The sequence below is a fragment of the Mauremys mutica genome, chromosome 13 (genome assembly GCF_020497125.1).
Source record: "Mauremys mutica isolate MM-2020 ecotype Southern chromosome 13, ASM2049712v1, whole genome shotgun sequence".
Taxonomy (NCBI): Eukaryota; Metazoa; Chordata; order Testudines; family Geoemydidae; genus Mauremys; species Mauremys mutica.
Genome location: NC_059084.1, coordinates 45,194,757 through 45,210,650, shown reverse-complemented (window position 1 = coordinate 45,210,650; position 15,894 = coordinate 45,194,757). Strand labels below are relative to the sequence as shown.

The 15,894-nt window shown below is 47.8% G+C and overlaps 1 protein-coding gene across 1 annotated transcript; it reads right to left on the bottom strand.

The window, feature by feature from the left end:
* Positions 1-330: 330 nt before the first annotated feature.
* LOC123347454 (alpha-1B-glycoprotein-like) lies at positions 331-14,140 on the bottom strand. Its single transcript, XM_044984869.1, has 5 exons — positions 14,045-14,140; positions 13,904-13,942; positions 9,108-9,401; positions 1,344-1,643; positions 331-365 (listed from the first exon to the last, which is right to left on the bottom strand). Exons 1-5 carry the CDS (start codon positions 14,073-14,075, stop codon positions 331-333), a joined length of 699 nt encoding a protein of 232 aa, XP_044840804.1. The 5' UTR covers positions 14,076-14,140.
* Positions 14,141-15,894: the final 1,754 nt, after the last annotated feature.

The following is a 15,894-nucleotide window of genomic DNA, read 5'->3' as shown; positions in this document are numbered from 1 at the left end:
GGGACACCAGGCTAGTGGAGGAGATTAAAGAGGTGAAATGGTTTTTATTCAGAGGGACTTTGGGGTCTCTGGAACCCAAGAGACTGGAAGTAAATTTAAATCCCTTCTGAGTCAGTGTCTTTCCATTGCCACCAGCATTGCCCAACTCCCTGGTGTCCATGGAGACCTTCATCGATGGGAAAGCATTGAGCACATACATAAGGCCCACTCCCTGTGGCCAGGATGACTCTCAGTTGGAAGGTCCTATTGGATTCTGCAGTGAGCTGGACTAGCCAATGAAGGTGGCCAAGTTAGACAGACCTGTCTTTGGTATTATTGGAGACCATATCGCTAGACATTGGCCAGCATATAGATCAGCAATGTTGCTGGAAATTGGCAAGTCATGTTGTCACTTGGGTGCCAATCTTGGGCTGCTGGTTTTGGCTATTGTCCCTTTTGTCAGCCATATTGTTGGCTGTTGGGTTGCTATGTTGGCAGTTGCATTTCCATGATACTCCACTCACATTTTGATCATTGGCCATATTGAAAGGCCATGCTAGGCAGCCATATCGTTGGTTGTTTGGCAATCATGTTGGCAGTTGGGTTGCCATGTTGAGTGGTTTGGGCCTGCTCATTGGCCATATGGAGAGGCTGTTAGGTGAGGCTGTTAGGTGGTCATGTTGTCTATTTTGGGCCCAATTTGATACCGCGAGAGATTCATCAGAGAATGGAAGGAGTGGGGAAAAAATCACAGATCAGGAAAGAATTCTTACCAGGTTCTGGAGAGGAAAGAGGAGAAACTCTGGAGACAGGCTAATGAACAGAAATTAGTTCTGCAGGGTCAATTTCACCCCAACAACATGATCTCACCCTCTACGGCTATGGAGATAGGCTTACTCTGCTGGATGGGACATGCCCCCAGCTTAGTAACATTCACTCCTACAGCTGGTCAGAAGAATTCCAACTAAACAGGTGTTTCATTGGAATTTGCCAATTTGTCGCAGTTGAAATGTTTCATGCAGATGGTTGGATTTCAACCAAGTTCTGATGGAACCCGAGCCAAGTTCCATCAGAACCACCTGGCTTCCTTCCCGCTTGCTCACCCAGCATGGGCTCCAGCTTCTTGGTAAATGAGAAGCTGAAGCCTTGGAAGATTTAGCTCCCAGGGCTTCCGGGCTCACCCGGTGGATGGCCCCAGAGTCGCGACTCCATTCCCTTCAAGAGAGAACTTTGAAATTCTTGGCTTTTGTTCCAAACTGGAATGAAACCAGATTTTGAACTATGGAGATCCTCAGTGAAATGGGATCAGCTTACCCAACCCATCATCCAGCTCCATCGAAGAGCAGCATGAATGGGGGACTCACCCAGCACTGAAACAGAGACCGGTTGGCTTCCCACCGACAGTATGTCTTGCCCATCCTGTGCTGTCCAGTATTTGCATGTATATGGTCCAGCATCAGCCATGTGAAGTGCAAGGAAGACCAGTTTGTCTCCCCCGCTTGGGCCAGGGCCATACGTGGACATCTCCTCACTTCTTTCATTGTAAAATCTGTATCCTGTCACCTTTCCGACTTTGGGATCTATGCAGCTGAGTGTTGCCTGTTCCCCCAGCAGGTACTCGAGGCAGGGGGGGTCCAGAGAGAGTGAGGGGGGTGGTGGTCGGTCTGGAATAGGAGCAGAGGGGTTAGTGTAAAGAGAGTGACTCAAAGTGATACCCGATTCATTAGTACAAACAACCCCACACTTTGGTTCCCACCCCCTAGCCAGTGAACTATCCCCAGGACCGCCCAGAGGGGGGGCAAGTGGGGCAATTGCCCCAGGTCCCGCAGGGGCCCTGCAAGCCGCTCCGGGTTTTCGGCAGCACTTCGGCGGCGGGCCCTTCCCTCATTCTGGGTCTTTGGCAGCGGGTCCTTCAGTGCAGCCGAAGACTCGGAGTGAGTGAAGGACCCACCGCTGAAGTGCTGCCGAAGCCTCAGAGCGCCGCCCGGGGCTAGCGGCAGGGGGAGAGAGAGAGAAAAAAAGAAGCCACAATGGGCAGCACTTAGGCTGCTCTACCACCCCTGCTTCATTCTTTAGCGGCTGGTCCGTCCCTCCCTCTGAATCCTGTGGGTGGCCCTGGCTATCCCCTAAGAAACAGATCTTGAGATGGCTCAACAGGAGCTGATTCCTCTCCAAGGGATGTATCTCAAGAGGAGCGGCGATGTGGGGAGCATGAAGTTGTCTCTGAAAAATGTTCATCCCCAGTTCCCATTACCAGAGCGCTCTGTCTGGAGATACAGTTAGTTAACAGATAAAACACCACTAGGTGGCGCTCACGAACATGTAGCATGGTTCTTGGTAGAACATTTTCCACTGAATGGATTTTTTTTCCATTGGAAAATGGGGTTGTTGTTTTTTATGTAAATGGGAAAGAAAATAATTTCCAATGATTTTGTTTCAGTTTCTGAAATTATTACATAATAAGGAAAAAACTGGAAATAAAACCTGAGGGTTTTCCCCGAAAAATGAAAAAAATCAGAATTAAAAACATGCAACATTTTGAAAAATGTGTGTTTCAAAACCATTGAGTTTTCCTCCACATTTTCTTAACTCTCACCACTTTGTTATCATTTTCCATTGGGCAAAAGATGGGAAAAAGTTTTCCAGACACAAATGAATACTCTCGTTTATAAGTATGGAGCAAGAATAATAGAATCATAGGACTGGAAGGGACCTCGAGAAGTCATCTAGTCCAGTCCCCTGCACTCATGGCAGGATGAAGTATTATTTAGACTATTCCTGACAGATGTTTGTCTAACCTGCTTTTAAAAATCTCCAATGATGGAGATTCCACAACCTCCCTAGGCAATTTATTCCAGTGTTTCACCACTCTGACAGGTAGGAAGTTTTTCTTAATGTCCAACCTAAACCTCCCTTGCTGCAATTTAAGCCCATTGCTTCTTGTCCTATCCTCAGAGGTTAAGAAAACCAATTTTTCTCCCTCCTTCTTGTAACAACCTTTTATATACTTGAAAACTGTTCTCATGTCCCTCTCAATCTTCTCTTTTCCAGACTAAACAAACCCAGTTTTTTCAATCTTTCCTCATAGGTCATATTTTCTAGACCTTTAAGCATTTAGTCGCTCTTCTTTGGACTCTGTCCAATTTGTCCACATCCTTCCTGAAATATGGCACCCAAAACTGGACACAATACTCCAGCTGAGGCCTAATCAGCATGAAGTAGAGTGGAAGAATTACTTCTCATGTCTTGCTTACAACACTCCTCCTAATACATCCCAGAATGATGTTCGCTTTTTTTGCAACAGTGTTACATTGTTGACTCATATTTATCTTGTGATCCACTATGACCCCCAGATCCCTTTCCTCAGCACTCCTTCCTAGGCAGTCATTTCCCATTTTGTATGTGTGCAACTGATTGTTTCTTCCTAAATTGGATACTTTGCATTTGAATTTTAATCCTGCCCTCCAAAGCACTTGCAACCCCTCCCAGCTTGGTATCATCTGCAGACTTTATAAGTGTATCCTCTGTGCCATTATCGAAATAATTGATGAAGACATTGAACAGAACCGGACCCAGAGCTGACCCCTGCGGGACCCCAATTGTTATGTTCTTTCAGTGTGCTTGTGAACCACTGATAACTACCCTCTGGGAACGGTTTTCCAACCAGATTTGCACCACCTTATAGTAGCGCCATCTAGGTTGTATTTCCCTAGTTTTTTTATGAGATCGTCATGCAAGACAATATCAAAAACCTTACTAAAGTAGATGTGGTATATCTTGACCGCTTCCCTCCATCCACAAGGCTTGTTATCCTGTCAGGTTGACACGATTTGTTCTTGACAAATCCATGCTAACTCTTACTTATCACCTTATTATCTTTTAGATATTGGCAAATTGCTTAATTATTTGCTCCATTATTTTTCCGGGTACAGAAGTTAAACTGACTGGTCTATAATTCCCTGGGTTCCCCTTTTTCTAGATGGGGACTATATTTGCCCTTTTCCAGTCTTCTGGAATCTCTCCCATCTTCCATGACTTTTCAAAGATAATCACTAATGGCTCAGATATCTCCTCAGTCAGCTCCTTGAGGATTCTAGGATGCATTTCATCAGGCTCTGGTTAGCTCAAGACATCAAACTTGTTTAAGTAATTTTTAATTTGTTCTTTCCCTCTTCTGATCCTACCTCATTTTCACTGGCATTCACTATGTTAGATATCCAATCAGCACCAACCTTCTTGGAGAAAACTGAAACAAAGAAGTCATGAAGCACCTCTGCTATTTCCCCATTTTCTGTTATTGTTTTTCTCCCCTGATTGAGTAACAGGCCTACCCTGTCCTTAGTCTTCCTCTTGCTTCTAATGTATTTGTAGAATGATTTCTTGTTACCCTTTATGTCTCTAGCAGGTTTGATCTCGTTTTGTGCCTTGGCCTTCTAATTTTGTCCCTACATACTTGGGTTATTTGTTTATGTTCATCCTTTGTAATTTGACCTAATTTCCACTTTTTGTAGGACATTTTTTTAAATTATTTTTAGATCATTGAAGATCTCCTGGTTAAGCCAGAGTGGTCTCTTGCCATGCTTCCTGTCTTTCCTACGCAGTGGGATAATTTGCTCTTGTGCCCTTCATAAGGTCTCTTTGAAAAACTGCTAAGTGTCTTCAATTGCGTTTCCCCTTAGATTTGCTTCCCATGGAACCTTACCTACCAACTCCCTGAGTTTGCTAACGTCTGCCTTCTTGAAACCTATTGTCATTATTTTGCTGTTCTCCCTTCTATCATTCCTTAGAATCATTAACTCTATCGTTCATGATCATTTCACCCAAGCTGCCTTCCACTTTCAAATTCTCAATCAGTTCCTCCCTATCTGTCAAAATCAAGTTTAGAACAGCCTCTCCCTTAGCATCTTTCTCCACCTTCTGGAACAAAAAGTTGTCACCAATTCATTCCAAGAACTTACTAGACAATCTGTGTCCTGCTGTGTTATTTTCCCAACATATGTCTGAGTAGTTGAAGACCCCCATCATCACCAAGTCCTGTGCTTTGGATGATTTTGTTAGTTGTTTAAAGAAAGCCTCATCCACCTCTTCTTCCCGGTTAGGTGGTCTGTAGTAGACCCCTACCATGACATCACCCTTGTTTTTTACCCCTTTTATTCTTACCCAGAGCCTTTCAACAAGTCTGTCTCCTATTTCCATCTCAACCTCAGTCCAAGTGTGTGCATTTTTAATATATAAGGCCAAACCTCCTCCCTTTTTTCCCTGCCTGTCCATCCTGAGCAAGCTGTACCCTTCTATACCAATATTCCAGTCATGTGTATTATCCCACCAGGTCTCTGTGATGCCAACTATGTCATAGTTGGGTTTGTTTACTAGCATTTTGAGCTCATCCTGCTTCTTCCTCATACTTCTTGCATTAGTATACAGACATCTAAGATACTGATTTGATTCTTCCCCCAGTTCTGTCTTGTATCTCCTTTATCCCTGCTATAACAGCCCATGCTCCCACCTAAATCTGAACCTTCTCCCAGGTCTCCTTGTCCTTGACTTACCTGTGGGTTTTGGTCACCTGCTTCCTTCGAACCTAGTTTAAAGCCCTCCTCACTAGGTTAGCCAATCTGTACCCAAATATGCTCTTTCCCATCTCTGCAATACCATCCTCGCAGCCAGGCATTCACCTCCAGGATGCATCTGTCTCTACCTCACAGTATCATTAGTGCCCATATGGATGAGTAGCATGGGGTAGTAGTCAGAGGGCCAGATGATCCTCGACAATTCCTCCATAAGATTTCAGTTACAGGCCCCTGGCAGGCAGCATACCTCTCGGGATGCCATGTGGGGGCAACAGATGGGTGCCTCCATCCCCCTCAGAAGAGAGTCACCAACCACCACTACCCTACATTTCCTCCTGGGAGTGGTGGCTGCGATTCTCCTAGCCTTGGGGGTACATGGCTTCTCCTCCTCCTCCTTTGGGGGTGATTCCTCATCGCTCATTGCCAGGGCAGCATATCGATTTTCCATCACCATGGTGGGTGGGTTGGGAGTAGGGGTGGAGCACTGCCTGCTGCCAGAAGTAACCAACAGCCAGTGTCCTCCCTGTGACAGAACCATATCCTCCTCCCCCGGTGGTGTGACAGCAGTCGTCTGTAGCTGGAGAGTTTCCTAAGCCTTGGATGGCTCCATATGAATTCCTCATGGGCACGGATGCTCCTCAGCCTAGCCACCTCCTCCTGTACCTCTTCCACCTGCTTCCTGAGAGATTCCACCATCAGGCAACTTTCATAGAATCACAGAATGTCAGGGTTGGAAGGGACCTCAGGAGGTATCTAGTCCAACCTGTGCTCAAAGCAGGACCAATCCCCAGAAAGATTTTTGCTCCAGGTTCCCTAAATGGCCCCCTCGAGGATTGAACTGACAACCCTGGGTTTAGCAGGCCAATGCTCAAACCATTGAACTATCCCTCCCCCCTCCTCACTCTGGATGCTCCTCCCAGCCTGGGTTTCTGTGAGTGGGAAATGCAGGCCACAGTCACTGCAAATCCACATCAGGATCTGGGTAGAGGCATCCATGGTCAGGTTGTCTGTCTGGATGCAGGTGGAGGAGACAGGAGCAGCATTGGCAGTGGCGATGAGGCCCTTCCTAACCATAGCGACTATATTGCAACTCCCTCCTACAAACTCCCCTGAGCACTAGCTCCCCTTGGTCGCTTAGCCTCCGGCTTTTAAGGCTTCTCTCCTAGGTCAGCCCTACCCCCTCGTTAGTCACACGGAGGGGGGAGGTGATCACAAGGTTGATTGAGGCTGATCAAACATGATCAAGGATGATCCAGGGAACAAAGGCTCAAACAGGCCCCAGACACACACAATCCCACCTGACCCAGTAACTGAAATAACCTGAAACACACAAGCAGTCAAACAAACTCACTCACCCCAAGGTTAGTACTCGCACTTCGTTCATTCAGCTGGGGGATCTCCTTCTCTCCCTCTCAAACTGCCCTGTTCGCGGTCCCCTGTTTGCTAGCTGAGGTGGTAGGTGTGGGAATATTGTTTATTGAACCAATTGTCTGTTAGTGGAAGAGACAAAGCAGAGCTCTGTGTAGCTTGAAAGCTTGTCTCTTTCACCAACAGAAGTTGATCCAAGAAACAATATTACTTCACCCACCTTGTCTCTCCAGTGTCCTGAGACCAACACTGCTCCAACCACACTGGTACAGCTATTGAAATGAAACATTTCACAGAATCCTCTAAATGTTGGGCTGGAAGGAAACTCAAGAAGTCATCAAATGCAACCTCCTGTGCTGTGACAGGACCAAGTAAACCTAGACTATCCCAGGTGGATGTTTGTCCATCCTGTTCTTCAAAACCTGTAGTGATGGGGATTCCACAACTATCCCTGGAAGCCGATTCCAGAGCTTAGATCCTCTTTGAGTTAGAAACTTTTTCCTACTGTTTAACCTCAATTTCCCTTGCTGCAGATTAAGCCCGTTACTTCTTGTCCTTCCTTCTCTGGACATGGAGAACAATTGATCCCCATCTTCTTTCGCACATCCCATAATATATCTACAGATTGTTATCTGTTTTGCAGATATTTCCAGCCCATTCCCTCCAGTCCTCTTTTCTGAAGACTAAACATGCCCAGTTATTTTTTAAACCTTTCCTCTTAGATTTGATTTTTCTAGACCTTTCATCATTTTTGTTGCTTTCCTCTGGACTCTTTCCAATTTGTCCACAACTATCCTACAATGTGGTGTCTAGAACTGGAGCAGTACTCCAGCTGAGGCCTCACCAGTGCTGAGCAGACCAAGACAATTACCTCCTGTCTTACATACGACCCTCCTTTAATGATATTTTCCCACCCCATAATGGTATAAGGCTTTTTCTCAACTGCATCACACTCTTGACTCATCTTCAATGCGTGATCCACTATGTCCCCCAGATCCTTTTCAGCAGTACTACCATCTAGGCAGTTATTCCCCATTCTGTAGTTGTGCATTTGATTTTTTTCCTTTCCTGATGACTATCTAAGTGTTGCACTTTGCACTTGTCTTTATCGAATTTCATCTTGTGTATTTCAGGGCAATTCTCCAATTTCTCAAGGTCCTTTTTAAATATAACTTCATCAACCTACAATAAAGTTCTGTCTGCTTCCTCTTGAAACTTCTTGAGATTGGGACGTTCCCACAGGGTGTTTTGATTTCGACAAAACCAGATACTTCGATAAAAACATCTCTGGTTGAAACTTTCCAGCCAGCCCTGTGAATAGCTTAGTCTTGTACATAGGAACATAAAAACAGCCATACTGGGCCAGACCAAAGGTCCATCTAGCCCAGTATCCTGTCTTCCAACAGTGGCCAGTGCCAGGTGCCCCAGAGAGAATGAACAGAACAGGTAATCATCAAGTGATCCATCCCCTGTTGCCCATTCCCAGCTTCTGGCAAACACAGGCTAGGGACACCATCCCTGCCCATCCTGGCTAACAGCCATTGATGGACCTATCCTCCAGGAACTAGTTCTTTTTTTAACCTGTTATAGTCTTGGTCTTCACAACATCCTTTGGCAAAGAATTCCACAGGTTGACTGTGTGCTGTATGAAAAAATACTTCCCTTTTTTTGTTGTAAACCTGCTGCCTATTAATGTCATTTGGTGACCCCTAGTTCTTGTGTTATGAGAAGGAGAAAACAACACGTCCTTATTTATTTTCTCCACACCAGTCATGATTTTATAGACCTCTATCATATCCCCCCTTAGTCATCTCTGTTCCAAGCTGAAAAGTCCCAGTCTTATTAATCGATCCTCATACGGAAGCTGCCCCATACCCATAATCATCACCTTTTAACATCTCCTCACTGAAATCTCTCCTTACCCCCATTCATAGACTCATTATAACGTCAGAAGGGACCATCTGTGATCATCTACCCTGACTTCCTGTAGTATAAAGCAGGCCAGAGTGTTCCACCCAATCATTCGTCCATTGAGCCCATATCTTGTGGTTGAGGTAGAGCATGAAATACTCTTCCAAGCCCCAGTGACAACTGAAATGCTAACACATAGTCTATAAGAGCAAGGCTCTAACCACTGAGCGATGGGGCCACTGTAGCTGGAAGACTCTCCACCTGATAACATGGACTCACCGTAGACATTTAGAGTGATAGGATCACTCAGTTTGGATGGGATCTTCTGCCCAGGTGGCCAGTATTTACAGCGGTAGGACCCGGAGTCATGCACATTTAGACTAGGCAGATTGTAGGTATGGGGAAGCTGACTTTGGGTCTCTGGAGAGTCCACTTCAGCTTCATCCCTTAGAAACTGGAACTGCATGGCCTGGTGCCCTTTGGGTGTTAAGCATGTGAAGGTAACAGAATCGCCAACACGGTAGGTGGAATATTCTGGGCTCACAGTCAGCAATGGCTTCAGGGAAGCTTCATCTGGAAGCAGAAAGTGGTTTAATAATATTTCCTAGCGATTTTCATCAGTCAGTCTCCAAGCATGAGGGCGGTCTCATTATCCCCACTTTACAGATGGGGGAACTGAGGTACAGGGTGTGGAAATGACTTGTCCCAGGTCATGCAGCTGGCCAGGACAGCTCTAGGCCACAATACCCACAAATGAATAAAAGCTGCAGCAAGTAGCATGTGACAGAGGTTAGACACCTGCTGCCACCCCTACCACCAGGCCATCCCAAACTTGCAATCTATGGAGTCATCCCAGCCCACTCCCTAACCCGCCCAGGAACCGAACTTCTTCAGCTGACCCCAGGGCACAGTCCCATAGCAACAGCGGGATTCCCACCTGGATCGGACTCCAGGTCCCCAGTGCAGTATCTCATCTCAGACACTTTGCAGATGTTTCAGGAGAAGCTGCATGGGACCTTGCAGATGTGGAATAATCTCTCCTCCTGATCGCTAAGAGTTACTGATTGGCCTAAGCCCTGAAGCATGAAGTTTAATATCCCTTCCAGTGTTTTTTGTTAGCATTATTCTAACTCTGGCTATTCTTATTAAACATACAACCCCCTCTTTGCATCTTGCTAAACTTGTGTTCTCAGCCATGTCTTGTGGTAGTGAGTTCCAAAGCCCAGTGATCTGTTGTGCGGAAAAAAAAATATTTCTTTTGGCTGGTTTTGAATTTGCTGCTTTTCAATTTCACTCTTTTTATTGCATTATGGGTGTTTGAAAAATGGATTTTTTTGGTTGGAAAAGTCAAAAAGAAAATGTTTTGCGTTGGACTGAACATTTCTGAAATATGTGGCACACCGAAAAGTAACAACAGCAAAAAATCATTTAGCATTGAAGGAACCATTTAGCTTAGACAAAATCAAAATGTCTCATTTTAACTTAGAGCATTTTTACACATTTCTGGCATTTAAAAAAAATTAACGTGGAGGGAAATTTCTTTCATTTAGAAAATACCAAAAGAAATGAAACATTCTTTCATTTAGAAAATACCAAAACTCTCCATTTTGTTTCATTTCCCTAAATGAAAAATGGGATGAAATTGACACACAGTTGCGAAATGTTTTGACATCACTGTATCTGCCTTTCTGGATGAAATAAAATGTTGTATGTGGCAAATGTTTGTGCAGCCCGAGTTGTTATAGAATTGTAGGACTGGAAGGGACCTCAAAGGGTTTTCTTATCCAGTCTCCTGCGCTCAAGACAAGACTAAATATCAGCTAGAATTATGAGATAGGCAGAACAGAAGCTCCCAGCGGAAGAGAAAATTCCAGTCTCCTTCTTTACAATTTGATATGTCTCATTCTCAAACGCACAGCTGCTTCCAAAGGCTCAGGAAAATAAGGTCAGTGGAGCCGCAAGGGTGTACTGAGCAATGGCTGGAACAGGGAACGTGCAAAAGCTCTGGGGTCATGGTGAGTCATCTTTTAAACCATGAGCTCCTCCTGCGACTCCGTGGCCAAAAGGACTAACGTGATCTTTGGAGGCATAAACGGGAATCGTGGAAGGGACTAAAGAGGTTAGTTAGCCCCTGTAGTTGAGACTGGGGCGACGGCTGCTGGAATCCTGCATCCAGTTCTGGTGTCCCCAATTCAGGAAGGATGGTGATAAATTGGAGAGGGGTCAGAGAAGAGTTACGAGAATGATTAAAGGATTAGAATGAGAGACTCAATGAGCTCAATCTATTAGTTTACCAAAGAGCAGGATAATGGGTGAGGTGATTACAGACATCAGCACCTACGGGGGGACCAAAAATGTGATAACGGAGTGTTCACTCTACAGCAGGGATGGGCAAACTTTTTGGCCTGAGGGCTGCATCAGGTTTCGTAAATTCTATGGATGCCCGGTTAGGGGAGGGGGTCGTGGCCCAGCCCCCACCTCCTATCTGCCCAGGACTCCTGCCCCATCCAACCCCTGCTGTTCCCTGATGGCCCCTCTGGGACCCCTGCCCCATCCACACACACTCCTGCTCCCTGTCCCCTGACCACCCCTGGACCTCCACCACCTCATCCAGCCCCTCCTCTCATTCCTGATGCCTCCCCCAGGACCCTTGCCCCATCCAACCACCCCTTCTCCCTGTCCCCTGATTGCCCCAGAACCCCTGCCCCTGACTGCCCCCTGCCACCCCATCCAATCCCCCCTCCTTTCTGACTGCCCCCCTGGAACCCCTGCCCCCATTCAACCCCCTGTTCCCCCCCGACCCCTATCCACACCCCTGCCCCCTGACCACCACCCCAAACTCCCCTGCCTTCTATCCAACCTCCCCGTTCCCTGCCCCTAGGGTGATCAGATGTCCTGATTTTATAGGGACAGTCCCAATTTTTCGGTCTTTTTCTTATATAGGGTCCTATTACCCCCACCCCCTGTCCCGCGCTGCCTGGAGCACTGGTGGCTGGCAGAGCTACAGCCAGGCCACGACGCCGACGCCGATGCCACCATGCAGCACAGAGACCGGGTCAGGCCAGGCTCTGCAGCTGCGCTGCCCCAGGAGCTCACAACCCCACCGCCCAGAGCATTGCGCCAGCAGCGGAGCGAGCTGAGGCTGCGGGAGACGGGGAACAGTGGTGGAGGGGCCGGAGGTAGCCTCCCAGCCCAGGAGCTCGGGGACCAGGCAGGATGGTCCTGCAGGCCGGATGTGGCCCACGGGCCACATAGTTTGCCCACCTCTGGTCTAGAGGACTAAGGTCTAAGAAGATCTAATGACATTAATCCTGATAAACCCAAATGCTCTCGAAATCCACATACAGGTCCCTCCCCACTTTGAACCTTGTTAACTCTTGGCCTTTGCGACATCCTGTGGGCAGGAGAGCCGCAGTCTAACCACAAGTTTTATGTGCGTGTGTTTGAGGGGGAAAGGCCCTGCCCCACTCCTGCGGCCCCTTTCTCTCAGGGCAGGGCAGGGCTAAGGAAGGAATTCCTGTCTTGTGCAGTGCACCAGATTTGTCAATACTAGTCCTGGCCATGACTAGGAACAATGAGGAAGCTGAGTAGCGAGTGCAATGCACAAATGAGCTTTCCTCCAGGACTGTAGACCGGGGGCGGGTGGGAGCAGAAGTCTATTCATAAACCATTTTAAACGTTTCCTTTGCAGCCGTGCTAGCAGCCCCTGAGGAACAGACCGTCTCCTTCCCAGGACAGGCGTCAGCTGGGTAAGCTGTCCGTACGCCAACCTGCTAACATACAGAGAACTCCCAAAACTGAGCCATTACGTGACTCACTCTTCAGCCGTTGAGCATGCTTGTGTGTGGGGAAATCACAGCTACTCATTGCATGGCGGGGTGGAGAGGGTGTTCGGGGGCAAGCCAGTTTTCCCAGCATGTGAGAATTTGTGACACTTCAACATTTTTGTCCAGTCCCAAATTGTGAAGAAAATTCAAAATCTCTCAAAGTGGGTGAACCTAAAATCTGAGCAACAATCCAGCGGGGGGGGTCAATGGACATGATGGTTTTGAGAGGCCCACATTTGGTTCTCCAACACTTTCATAGTGCAAATTTACTAACATTTCCAAGAAAAGAGGTTCACCTTGGAAAAATGAAAGTTTCCGGTTCAGCCATGTCAAAACTACTTTCACCCGAAATCTCAAAACTTGTTTAACCATTTTTCCCACAAAACTCTTGCTTTCAGCAAAGTGGCATTTCTCAATTAAAAAACAAAACAAAACAAAATGTCACTGGAGAATTCCTGACTATATCTAATTGTGAGACCCTCCAACTCCCTTCCCCCAGTGGCCATCATGCAAGTCTAGACTGCAGCAGGTATAGGAGACACACTAGAAGGGTAAGAGGCAAATAAGACTGTGGAACTCATTGCCACGGGAGGGGACTCCAGCTCTAACTATAAGAGGGGCTGAGACCCTCTGACCCGTGTCCCTCAGGTGCCATCCTGTGAGTCTGCACTGACGCAGACAGTTTGATTTCTCATACGACACTTTGAAAGAGCAAGAGGCAAAGGAGACTGTGGAACTCAATGCCACAGGATGGAGCAGATCTGCGTGTGATAGGACCAGAGACCCTTCAACTCATTTCCCTCAGAGGCCACCTCCTGAGTGTGGACAAAGTGGACAGTTGGCTTCCACAGGAGACGCTTTGGAAGGGGAGTGCGCACGTGAGCCTGTGGAACTCATTGCCACCAGATGGGGTTGAGATAAAGGACTTAACAGGATTCAGAGGGGGCTGGGATGTTTATCTGACTGCCACAAGCTACCAGAATTTATGCCAATGCAAATGTTGCCAGGGGTGTGAAACCTCAAGCTTCAAGCCTTAACCCAGTCTCTACCCACTAAGGATCAAGGTGAGAGATTCGAGTGCGGGTCAGATTACCCCATGCCTTTGGGCACTGGCTGCTGTCAGAGACAGGCTAGTGGAGTCAACAGACCTTGGTTCCTATGCTCCTATGGGGCCCCTTGAGCCATCCACAGGGTGGACATGGGCTTGGGGTAGAAAACCCCTCCTTTCCCTCTAGGAGAGAGCGTTACCTGCGGGGGCCGCCGGCCGGGGGAGGATCTGGAGACAGGCTGAAAGAGAGAAGAGAGGGGATGAGGGCTCCGGATGTGGGACCGAGGGACACAATGAGCTCAGGACAGACAGGCGGGGTGAGGCCGAGGGAGGTCACTTACCCAGCACGGGCAGAAGGAGAGTTAGCGCCATGCAGAGCTGGTGGCTCAGGGGCTGGGAGCTGGGTTCTTAGTTCTGCCACCGGTGCCGTCTCCAAGCTGCAAATTAGAGACTCGTCCCCTCTGCACATCCCCTGTGGCAGGAAATGCAGATGCTAGGCCACACCGCCAGTTTCCCCTCGGAAATGTCAAAACCCTGGGCAGGCCAGCTGGGGATGATGCACCATCTCCCACGAAGCCTTGCCGTGAAGCAATGGACTCTTCTGGTCTTAGAGGCTGGAACCAGCTTTGATTCCCCCCCCGCCCCAGACCAGACGTGGTGCACCCTAATCTCCCCCACACACCCACCAAATTCAGTCAGAATCCATCAAGGTGGGGCTGGATTAGAAAAAGGAACAGATCCCATATCTCATTCCCTGAGCCAGCCAGTCCCCCGCCCTGGGGCTGGATCAGAGCCGGCACCCCCTACAGGGCAAAGGCCCTGTGTCCCATACCCCACATCCACATGCCACCCACTCCCCCCAGTTGGAATCCCAGTTTCCCATGCTCTAACCAGTAGAGCACACTCCCTTCTCAGAGCCAGGGCAGTTTATTGATTTAAACACCAAATCCTTTTAAGCTCAAGTATAAATCAACCCTAGAACAATATCGGCAGAGTTCAGCTGCCTTCCAGAGCTGCTGGGTATTTTGTTAGGAGTTATAGCTGTAATAGTCTTGTCTTTCACATAGACGTGTTCCACCCTATTTGGACTGCTGCTTTGCTCCTGGGCTCAAAATGAGGTCCTGTGGCAAGGAGTCCCACCGGCTAATGCTGCATTGTGCGTTTTTTTAAATGTGACTATTTCTGTGTGTTGGTGCAGACTCAGCCGGGAGATGAGGACAGCAAGTGTCAAAGCATCTGCCAGTGTGAGGAGAGGAAGGACGTGTTTTTGTTTAAGGGATTGGAGCTGGGCTCTGATGACCTCGATTCATCTGCTGCTCTGCCATAAACTTCTGGTGCGACCATGGGAAAAGCTAGTGTTGTCAAAGTGCCTAAATCCCCCATGGAATCCAGTGGGAGTGGGGTGCTTAGCTTCTTTATGCTCCTGTTACTCTCTCTGACTCAGTTTCCCCATTTATCAACTGTGCTCTAGCTCATGAAAGAGAAAGTTAATGGGGGGACTTGATCCAAGTTTGTAAGTACTGTGACAGACCCAGACCAGTGGGGTACAGGAGCCAGAGGAGAGGAAGTGTGTGAGAGGAGCTGGGAATGAGAGGCACAAGGAGCTGAGAGTGAGAGGGTGTTCTACTGGAGGACTAAGGAGTACAAGTGTTATCAGACACCAGGAGGAAGGTCCTGTGGTGAGAATAAAGAAGGTGTTTGGAGGAGGCCATGGGGAAGTAGCCCAGGGAGTTGTAGCTGTCGTGCAGCTGTACCAGGAGGCACTCTAGACAGCTGCAGTCCACAGGGCCCTGGGCTGGAACCCGGAGTAGAGGGCGGGCCCGGGTTCCCCCCAAACCTCCCAACTCCTGATCAGACACAGGAGAAGTTGACCCAGACTGTGGGGAAGATCACTGAGGTGAGCAAATCTGCCAATAAGCGCAGGACCCACCAAGGTAGAGGAGGAACTTTGTCACAGTACCTAGATGGAGACCAAATATGTGAGAATGGGCTCTGCAATCTAGCTCAGAAATGTCTGACATGAGCCAATGGCTGGAAGTTGAATCTTGACAAATTTGGACCGGAAATAATGTGTACATTTGTAAGACTGAGGGTAATTAATCAGTGGAACAATTTCTCCAGGGGTGTGGTGGAGTCTCCGTCACTGGCTGTGTTTCAATGAAGACTGGATATTCTTCTTCACGATCAACTC